The sequence below is a fragment of the Anticarsia gemmatalis genome, chromosome 1, assembly GCF_050436995.1.
Source record: "Anticarsia gemmatalis isolate Benzon Research Colony breed Stoneville strain chromosome 1, ilAntGemm2 primary, whole genome shotgun sequence".
Lineage (NCBI taxonomy): Eukaryota > Metazoa > Arthropoda > Insecta > Lepidoptera > Erebidae > Anticarsia > Anticarsia gemmatalis.
In genome coordinates, this window is record NC_134745.1 from 8,826,473 (window position 1) to 8,837,983 (window position 11,511).

An 11,511-nucleotide genomic window follows, 5' to 3' on the forward strand; every position below is an offset into this window, starting at 1 on the left:
TTACACTGAAATAATTTTTCAAATCGGACCAGTAGTTGCCGAGATTAACGCGTTCAAACAAACAAACAAACAAACAAACTCTTCAGCTTTATAATATTAGTATAGATAATTGAAGTTATAACCCTACACTAAATATAATTTATTTCGAACACAAATGAACTAAAATTAGATTGGTATTTATATAACTGTTTATGTCTACTTCGCTCTACTAGTCTAATTACTTGAAAGCTGGCAATCAATTGGCGGCGGTTATATTTTCACATAAAAGCTTATCTCAGTAAGTCATGTGAAAGTAAACTCCTTTCGACTTAAGACTATTGGCCGATTAGTTCATAAGACGATAAGTGCCGCATGACTGGCCGCGTTTTGCTCGAACGGTAATCCACTGAAATAATACCTAGTTGTACCGATGATATTACGTGATTGGCATTGATTGTTTGGGCTTAGATATCAAACTAGTATATATATAGGTAGACATACATACGTAATATCACGCTTGTTATACCCGAAGTCAGTTAGAGTTGTATGAAATACAAGGTTCGCCAATAACACGTTAGTTTAATGTTATCACTGCCAGTATTCAACTATTGTATTGATTATTTCTTATTGTATCTGACTAACGTAGACACCAAGTTATTTCACTATTAGTACTCCTTTTGAACCGTTGACATAGTTAGCTTTTCACTGATTATTCAAGATGTTTGTGCCGCAATAGTTCAGGTGATTACCACGCCAATGACATTATAGAGATTCTGCTGCTAGAATAAATGGTTATCAAAAAAACTTTAGACAAACTCTTTGAAGAAAAAAAAGGCCGTACTAAAACAAGTACAAATAACCATCTTTGTAAATTTTCTCTTTAACTGAAAGCTGTTTTCTTTTAACCGGTATTTGTTAGTAACATTATCATTTACGACCGGTAAATTAAGTTACTATGCTTGTTTTAAGACTAAATTGCCATGTAAATGTTAATTAAGTTCATATAAATGCAAATACTAGTAATAGCTTAATAAAATTGTGAAATGCAATCATCACTTTGGTAATTTTACCGCCACGTTCAGCCCTTGAAATTGTTTTTAGTTGTACGAGTAATTATACTGTAATTAACAATATGAACTTGTAGTTCTAATTGAGGTGTAATTATACCTTACGTACGAGTATTTGAAACTTTTTATTGCCTACTGTACACTAGAAAATATGGGATATTAAATGTTAGACAAGTGCTTGTTTAAAACCAATTTTAGATACCAATAGCTGTTGTTTTTCTCACAGAACAAACGCCTCAAGAGACGACCGAGGAATACAGCGCCTGTTTGTCAGAGCCATGTTACAACCTAGGCACATGTATTGATCTACCCGGCTCAACTTACACGTGCTTGTGTGCTGGCCCTTACACCGGATTGAACTGCGAATCTCTTGCAAAAGACTCGCTCCTCGGCTCCTATATCGAGACACCTTCGTTCGACGGCACTTCTTATATACGCTTAAAACCTTTGAAAGCTTACCACAAGTTGAATATCGATATCGAATTTAAAGCATTTTCTGAAAATGGCGTCATATTGTACAATCAGCAGAAACCTGATGGAACTGGTGATTTTGTTTCACTCGCTTTGGTGAATGGTTATGTTGAGTTTAGGTAAGCACTTATCTCCAAAAATCCTTGGCTAAATAACTAAACTTATTCCATCGATTTGTACTTCAATTTATTCTCATTCTCGATACAGGTATAATCTTGGAAATGGAGTGTTAATTTTAACTTCTCTAGAAAAGATAACTTTAAACGAGTATCACAAGGTGTCTGCGAAGCGATATCACCGGGACGGGATCTTATCTGTCGACGATATGGAAGACGTCGTTGGTCAATCCGGTGGCTATTTAAAAGCTCTAGATCTCAACGAGGACGCTTACATTGGCAGCGTGCCTACTAACTTTTCTAGGTATGTTTAACCTTTTATATTACACACATTTTTCCTATTAATTTCTTATTATCCTGTAATAGGCAATTAAGTATCCAATAACTGTTTCCATCCAGGGTTTTCGATAATATCGGTACGCGAAACGGTTTTATTGGCTGCGTGAAATACTTAAGGATAATACGTCATCAAGTGACAAAGAAATTGGGCCGGCCGGACTCATTAGTCGTCAGTATAGAAAATGTTCAAGAGTGCCAATCCAGCCCATGTATGAGTATGCCGTGCAAGAATGGCGCCACGTGTAAAGCTATAGAGGGATCGGCGACCGAATATACTTGTAGCTGCCCTATCGGATTTCAAGGAGCCAATTGTGACGAGAGATTAGATCCGTGCGAGTCGAATCCCTGCGGATATGATGAGGGGCTATTGTGTGACATCGGAGCCGAGGGCGGCCACGTCTGCCGCTGTTTGTTTGGAGGTGAAATTGGCTCCAACGGAAATACTTGCAACAATGGTCAGTACCTGTTATAAACGACACATTTCACGCTTAAGGACAAATAGTTACATGCCCAATTTGTTTACAGATGTAAATGTGGTACAGGAAACATGGTCCCCTCAATTCAATGGGACGAGCTACGTTGAATTGCCGCCACTCGAAGGGCTCGGGAAAGCGTTCCGCATCGAAATTTGGTTTTTAACGAACCGATTTTCCGGAATGCTCCTTTACACGGGCCAGTCTAATAAAGCCAAGGGGGATTTTATAGCGATTAACCTGGTTAATGGTTACCTTCAGTTTAGGTACAATTTAGGGAGCGGTATTGCTAATATAACGTAAGTATCCTGTTTTAGCTTTAGAGCTAACTTTATCTCTGAACGTTTAAATGAATAGAATTTAGAGCTTTTCTTCTGGTTATTAGGTCTCCAGTGCCAATAACGAAGGGTCGTTGGCACCGAGCCCGAGTGTCCAGGTCAGGTCGACACGGTAGCCTCCAGTTAGATCATCATCCTACACAAAGAGGGCATTCGGCTCCCCCTCTAACACATTTAGAACTCACGTTGCCTCTCTTTATTGGATCCTTGCCGTAAGTAATCAATCATTCGTTTAGGAAGCTATATTAAATTAAATTGTCTGAATAAAAATTACCTACATGTAAAAATGGATCGTCGGATATTTTCCTTCCATTCTTTATAAAGCATATACACATCATTAGATTCGAGTTTTTTGTTGAGTCATCGTTAGTTTTATATTTCATCATGAATGTATTTTCATAAAATAATAACTGAAGATTGTGACGAACATAATAACATACCGTTCGTAAAATTTACTACTAGAGAAAAATAACACCGTTGCTTCCACGGGTCTTTTTTAAATTTGCTTGACCTTTTTTTCGTGTTGCCTCATTAATTCTCCTTGCTTCAGTTCGTACATTCGTCCTCATAAGATGTCGGGCGTGACCAGCAGTTTCATAGGTTCCGTGCAACAGGTCTTCGTGAATGGCAGTCCTTTGTCTTTGTTTGGAGCCGACACTGCCAAATGTGCTATAGTTCAAGATGAAGACCGATTACCTTGTGCTACTACTGGAGTAACGAAATATACTGGACCGCCTTGCGGAGACGGTAAGTCATTGTCAGTAATATTGTTAGGTTATTTTACAGATTTCGTAATGAAATTAAGTTTGCGGTTCCATTTTATACAGGAAATTGATTTTGGATTAATTTGAGACGATACTAGAATATGTAATGACATTGCGATAGCAAAATTAATAAATGAAATTTTATAACAATCAAGTTAAGTTTATGTTATGTATTGTCGAATATTGAATGTCAATAACGAAGACGGCAAACCACTCTCGAACACAAAGTGGATAAAAAATATTTTTTATATTTGCTTGTTTTCCGTTACCCTTTGTTCACGGCCCGAAATAGAACCACTAAATCTATTTTCAATAGTGTGTACAGAGTAGACGAAGTAACGGAAGGATTAACTAGGAGTAGCACATAGCGATCGATGTACAGCGAATTCGCTTTGATAGTGAACCTCTCTCGTGATATACGCCGTACTGCAATGGATTGTAACGGATTTTGACGGACAATATTATTCTGTGATAGTCCGCTTTTTTAACCTTTGAATCTGGAATTCAAATATCTTTGATACTGATAAAGACCACTCAGTTATTAATGACAACTACCAATGCAAAGTAATAATAAATAAATTACTTTGAACTATAAGTAAAATGTTGATGGTAGCCAATCATGTCTACTGTCCCACATTACCTTTAATTAATTTCGTCGCAATTACTTATGTTGATTGTATTGTTTTATTCCTACTAGGTTTAACACCGTGCAAAAACAACGGCTCCTGTATTCCGTTGCTAAATGAATACAAATGTATATGCCAAGATGGCTACCAAGGAAGAAACTGTGAGGTCCAAATCAACGTAGAAATGCTGAACGAAAGAGCTCCAGTCAAGTTCGACGGAAATAATTACTTCTCCTACCGAAGCAGGGGAAGTCGGAGGTAAAGACTATACCGCCATTAAATTCACCAAAATAATGTCTATATGGAATTCCTTAATGTTCAAAGTTCGTGTTACTTAACAAAACTTAGACATAATAATACAAAGTTATAAATTCCCTTGAATACGAATATGGTTGTTCGTCCTGACTCTCCTGTCTAACTTATTTACTGTTGTTGTTCCGTTCCGTTTTTATTACTCTAACTTACTAATAATGTCTTGAAATTGATTTCGAATTTCATTGTGTCATTGAACCAAATGTTTGAATCGACTTTCCTTTACCAATGTTAGACCTAAAGCACGATGTTGTTTACTCGAAGCGTTATTGAAAAGAGATTTTTATAAGGACATAAATATCTTTAAGAAGCTTTCTTACTGGCTATGTCCGTGTGAAGGCTTGATGTCAAGTTCTACTTAAATGAGTCGAGATAGTTTATTTATTCTTAACTTATTGTAAAAAAGAGTAAGAATACATAAATGAAAAATCTGTGTATCAATTTTCATAATGTCTACTAAAAGCTGATTTGTGCTTTTCGTCTAAATTGTCACTAATACTAATTTTCTGTCTTTCTAGCTTACATACTAACAAAGAAGTCGGTGAGGGACACTACGGTGTAAGATAACATTTGAAGGAAACACCAAATAATTACATATTTTAGTCGTATTACGTCACACCACTTAGTTTAGGTAAAACATTATAATCTATTTAATATTTTCCTCGTAGTTGTAGTCAAAGTGGGGACATTAGGCAGCCGTGTGGTTTCTGAAACATGAATACTTAATACCGACGTGGAAATTTCTCCACTTAAAGTGTAATTTGAATAGTTGCCTGAATTTAATGTTACCTATAACTATTATTTATGCCTAACACAATGCTTTGATACCTCCTTTTCAATAAAGAAAATGTTATACGAAATATTTTTTGTCGTAAACGTTTTGATTAATATTTTATTAGAAGGAAATAAGTATAATTTTCTCCTAGAAAACTCGCGTACAGCGACCCCCGAAACTTTTTCAGTTTAGTACCGTAGTAATAGCACCGTAATATTCCTAATGTTCCCATTTATAAATATTAGTTGCTCCAATGTGTAGGCTTATATCTCTATTTTTCTGCGTAACGACATGTCTCGGAAAAATCCAGAATCTTATTTTTATTATTATGATTTTCGCAATAGTATTTTGTGTTAGTTCAACGTTAATAATAATATACGACTTACACGTATATATTTGCTTACGAAAGCATGTATTTACGAAGAAAATAATTTTGCTCAAAGGCTTTTAGCGAGTACGTGTCTTTATTTGTGTAGAGTTTATTGTAAAATAGCGTAGTGATGCGCTTCAACAAGCTTTTCTTAGCCGCCGCCCTGAATGTATAAATTTACAGCAAGTCAAATAAGTTACGTCGAAGTTTACGCATTTACATAAACACGTTAACCTAACAACGTAGATTGTAAATACTGTTTCTGTTTCTAGATAGTGTCTTTGTGTATCTACGACTAGCTATTTTATTTGTTTCTCGTATTTGCATCTTAACGTTATCGAAACAAGTGTTCGAATTAATTTATTCTCAACATAAAACGTTTGTAGTTAGTTTAGTCGCTTAATCTATTTGTTATCGGTGTAAACTTGGTAATAAGGGACGAAGTAATTACATTGAATGTGCTTCAAAAGATTATTTCGTTTATGAAGAAATTAGGATTTCGTATCGATGAGTCTCTCTACAGTTTAAGATAGTTTTAACAGTCATGAAAGCTGTGAAAATTTCCCAAGAACTTCTAAGTAAAAGAGATTCTAAAGGTGTATAACACATGGTCGTTAGTTCAAATCTTTAATTCTAGTTGTACCTGTCTCGGTGTAAGGACAAACTTTGCTCACGCCAACACCTAACACGGGCGTGTTAAAGCCTTGTCGGAATACTTAGCACTAGTGTTAATGAAGTCCCGTTGCTTTGCATTGCTAATTTTAAAAAAAGTTACATAAGCTCTGGCAAATTTTAATACGCTACGTGCAACGGCGTGTTTTTAGCACCACGATATTAATGTAACCATGTTTTACTATGTTAATAAATGAGTAAATATAAAATAAACTTTAAAAGCAGAATGTCACATCAAATACGTTTAATAATCCCTTTGATATATATTTTCCCTAAAATCCGGTTCAACGACCTTATCTCATACATAACGTAGAAACTTTTTCTGAAGATTTAATGTTTTATCGCTTTATAAACAACTCTATACAAATGGACTCTACTTTGTACGATAACAATACTTAATTTTCTTTATAAAGTCTTTGAACGTTAGAAAAAACGGGATGGTTAAAGGAGTGGCTCGCGTTCGGTTTCCACCCACTCGCACATAGGGTTAAAAGTATCTCAAATGTTTATTTTTACGGAAGCAATAACATGTACGTGCTTATGAGGGTATTTTCGGTATCACTGTGTTGATATTCAACATAAATATGTAAATAATTACTATTGACATTCTGTACTTCAGACTTCCCACGTATACTTATTATTTTGATTTTATCGGCTATAAGTAGCGTTCGTATTTTGGCTTTAACATACCAGTATAAGTATCTATATCCGTTTATGGCGTATATACTACTAAATGTCTGTATAAATTTTAGCAAAAAAAGATTAGCGTTAGAGTATGCACGTCCTTCTTTATTTAGAAATCGGCTGAACTACTGAACTAATTTAAATAAAATTTGCCAGGGTGATAGATACTATCTAAACGAAGGAATAAACTACTATTCTTCATGTCATCTTAGTAATTTTGTTTTTCTCCTATCATTTTAGCTAAAATATCTTGCTTCGCGGTATCGTAATATCGCAACAAAATTGAATACGTTATAGTGGTCATAAATAGGCCTGTATGGCTTAGATTAAAATAATCAATATAACCACCGCTAATATGAACAATTAGTTCTAGTTGACCTTTCCATTCAACCTTTAACAATAGCTATAGAATGGCATTTGACAGATTTTGTTTCTGTCCGAGCTAAGTACGGTACAAAGGCGCAAGAACTTAAAGCTATTTATATTATGCCACATTCTTACTTACATCACTTCTATGGGTTAAACGATATTATTATCCAATCTCATATATAAAAGTAAACAGAGAAAACACGTTTGATAACGTCTATTGTTACTGTGAACAGATGTTTGCGTATCAGATATAAAGAAAACGGACGAGTAGCTTGTAATAACAAGCCTGTTACCAAACAAAGGTTAGGCAATTAGTCCATTTATACAGAAACTAAACATGTTTATTTTGTGAAAATCTTTGCTTATTTTAGCTACTAACAATGTAGAATTTACCAACAAGTAACAAAGCATGTGTATTGTATAATCATCAGTAGAAAAATAACTTAGTAGATGAGAAATAATTAGCAGAAATAATTGAATTATACAATAATTTTAGGAATGGCGGCTCCCGCGGTATAAGATACGAAATAAAATTCCGAACATACAACGAGTCTGGTCTTCTTATGTGGAGACGGAAAATCGGTATACGACCCCGAGACTTTATCGGTCTCGGCTTGAGCGATGGGAAACTGCAGCTCATTTATACAGACACAGATATAAAAGAAACAAACTCTGCGACTCACGAGGACTGGTTCCAATGTATTGAGTCGAAAGTACGGGTGGACGATGGTAGATGGCACACCGCTACCGTGAGGCGAAGAAAGAGACTTGCTATGTTGCAAGTGGATGATACGCCGCCAGTGAGAGGGTACTCCCAGTCTTTGTTGGTACCTTCGAAGGCAAACCCGAAGTTGTGGATTGGTATGTATTTCAGTATGATAAAATTGTGTGTCAGTAATAATTTGATTTGGCTTAGGTTGAATATTATCCAGCATGAAGCTTGAAACTATTGTTTAATGATTTTATTTCGTTAACAGGAGGTTCTCCATCACTACCTCTTGGATTGCCAGCGGCGCTGTACACGGGTCTACGTGGCTGCGTCGCTAGTGTGAAAGCGAGCGGACGTCACATCGATCTCAGTCTGCCGATACGACCTGCGACAGTCGTACGACATTGTGACTGACGACACGACTAATCGTGCGTTGTTCGCGCGATTCATCAGTGTAAATTGCCAAGTGGATTGTGAGATTTAAAAAAGTATTATTTTGTAGATGTTGTGTTGGATAGTTGTTTATTGTACCTGTCTAATAATGTACCTACCGATACATATCCGTTCCGAAGTTTTGTTCTAATTGTCTACTTTACAGTGTTTTAAAGAGTCCGTGAACATATTATTATCTCTAAAGAGATTAAGAATTCATATCGCCTCGAATATAAAGTATTTGTATCTATTTAACCAAAAGAGTTTGTTGCCATAATAAATTATGTTGTAGTTTTAGATCTTTTAGGGAATAAAGTAATATCAATTATTATCATTTAAATCGGTGCTCGGATTACACATCAGAGGTATAAAGAAAATTGAAATATAAATTACGCGAAAGTACTGAAACTAATAAAGAAGACTCTTGATATTTTGTTGTTATAACTAGCAGAAATATATAACCTAGTTTATAGATTAGTCAGTAATACATAAGAATAGTTTCTATACTAAGCGAGGACAGATAGTATGTTGTGAAATATAAAGAAAGTTTTAAAAACTTTATTGACTTAGAAAATTATCATTGAGCTAATGGTCACATTGCAGCTCTACTAAATAATTGTCTCTACGATATTAAGAAACATAATAACGTGTATCAACAAATAATAAGCAATCGTAAATTAATATTTTACTAACTTTCTGACTATTTTATTTGATAATAAAATTATCATTTTTATTCCATTTTTGCCATTCCTTTTGTATTGTGAATAATATTATTGTGTATTTAGTGATTATTTATATTTAAATGACAGTGCCATAGTAATTGTACAGTAGCTGTTTTAGGAATATTATATACTCGCTATTTCATGATTATTAATAGGTTCATTTTCCTTCAAACTGGTATTTATTTTTGCTTTTAATTACAATCAATGCCTTGAAAAGCTATACAAGCAAATTGGTAACAAACCAATTTTTGCGGCATCAGTAAATCATTCCATCGTATCTTATTATATCGTTTATATTGAGGTGTAATTTTCATTTAGTACGAGTTATTATTACAGTGATATTTTGGTATTCAAAATAAATTCCTTTTTTGCATTATACGCAAAAATAAGTTGTTCATTATTCATTTGTGCCATAATGTTTTTAAATGTCTGCCTATTTATTTGTACTTCACCGAACTTAAGTTATACGCCGAATACATATAATTTTAGCCATATTTCAAAGTCATAATATGCATTTTTAACAAGCCAATACAAAAATTACTTTAAATTGTCTAATTGCAAATGCCCACAATTAGTTGCTCGAAAGCCATTGCTAGCGCGACTTGGATTGCGTGACAATTAGAGACCAAGAAAGGTTTGCGCAATAAAATCCTTGCGTGGTTGATTAATATGTATACATGCTTAAGATTACTGCAGTGTTGTGAAAATGAATATTTGGCTTTTGAATACTCTCATATTTAATTTGGTCACCTGAGATTATTTTTGTAGATTTCGTTAGTACTTACTGATATTTTGTAATATATGTACATAAAATAATAACTATAGATATTAGAATTTTTTTACAAGCCGCTTTACTGTTTTAATCGAGAATCTAATAAATGTTACGAAATGTCCATTATCCTAGATTATGAATTCCGAGTGAGTAATCTGTGAGTCAGTTGAACCCGAGTAAGTATGTTCTAAGCAAATCCCTCGAGGGTTAATGTTCGGAGTTGTAGATATGAATGTCACGAGGGCACTCATGGAAACTTGGGACACTTGACCTACAATTTCAACTTGTCCTAATATCTATTATAGCGCAGCATTGATTTTCGGTCGAATGTTCAATTAGATTACTTTCCATGTGGCATAATAATCGATCTTTCTAACTTTAAGAAACATTACTCTTGCTGCAAAATCAAGTATTTAAAGTAAGGCCGGCTGTAGGCTAGTTACGTTACGAACTAAATAAATAACGAATTTCAACTTTATTTCTAAGCCTGTACATTTTAACGTAACTACATACGTAATGTTATGTATAGAGAATTGGTATAATAGCCTAGAATCAATTACCTAAGGTAAATTTTAGTTCATTTAATTTGATGTTACGCTAATGCAAAACTAAGCTCTTTAAATAAATGCTAAGTTCGTTTTTCTACTTTTCGTCTAGCGAACTACTTGTAAAGTATTTACCTAATACTAATTAAAGTAAAACAATGACAATATTAAAATATATATCAAAATGGCATTTAGAGTTACGTTTTTCGTGTTAGACATGCTTCGTGGTCGAGCGAAACATACCCATTCACTTTTTAGATGATATTTAGGACAACCCTTTTGCCGTTGATTCGGACTTGTAGGCGTTCGTTAATCGTACTTATTATTCCGTACTTAAATACAATACATAAATATATTCGAATAGTTCTACTCGAATGAACGCAATAGGGTTGACAGCAACCTACCTGTAGGTACAGTATTGTCACTGGTTCTTACATATCTTCCAGTCCAGTTTGTTACGCAATGTGTGTTTTGATGTAACCATCTTAGTTTAATAAATACAAAACCATAAAAATAAAATGAGACTGCAATCCGTATTTCGTGTTTCTATTTACTCACCCCATAAACCTCCACGAGGCCGACTAAAATTATAAGCAATCATACTTTGAATAATAGTATATAGAATTCAATTAGACCCTAATGGAATTAAATGATAAATGGAATTATTGAAAATAATGGTACTAAATTGATTCAGCGGTTTATCGGTAGAAAAATCGATGGTTGCCATGAGGCTTCGTTTACCTCAACATAGCACGAATAATAGGTAACTCCAACCACTTTCAATCTAGAGCCCACTTAAACGCAGGCTGAACTCGTAAAACCCTGAGGAAGTGTCTTATCAAATTCTTGATCGGGAATTTATGGATAATAAATTAGTTAACTGTTTAGCCAACCGTGCCCTTGTACGTACTACGAATGGTGCTTTAGGTGCCGCGAATATTACTAATAGCCTTCAAACACGAAAGCTTTTAATTTA

General features: G+C 34.5%; 1 protein-coding gene across 9 annotated transcripts in view; it reads left to right on the top strand.

Moving 5' to 3' along the window:
• The window catches only part of LOC142974799 (agrin-like), a 156,035-nt gene extending 144,971 nt beyond the window's left edge, over positions 1–11,064 (top strand). For 8 of the 9 annotated variants that reach the window (XM_076117343.1, XM_076117349.1, XM_076117358.1 and 5 more), the window contains 9 exons: positions 1,273–1,636; positions 1,725–1,937; positions 2,033–2,427; positions 2,498–2,744; positions 2,831–2,995; positions 3,334–3,530; positions 4,245–4,431; positions 7,852–8,216; positions 8,333–11,064. In XM_076117343.1, the coding sequence (XP_075973458.1) occupies positions 1,273–1,636; positions 1,725–1,937; positions 2,033–2,427; positions 2,498–2,744; positions 2,831–2,995; positions 3,334–3,530; positions 4,245–4,431; positions 7,852–8,216; positions 8,333–8,478 (2,279 nt within the window). In that variant the 3' untranslated portion in view covers positions 8,479–11,064. Of the gene's footprint in view, positions 1–1,272; positions 1,637–1,724; positions 1,938–2,032; positions 2,428–2,497; positions 2,745–2,830; positions 2,996–3,333; positions 3,531–4,244; positions 4,432–5,003; positions 5,117–7,851; positions 8,217–8,332 lie in introns of those variants that run through there. The other variant, XR_012959584.1, reaches the window with a different exon arrangement.
• Positions 11,065–11,511: the final 447 nt, after the last annotated feature.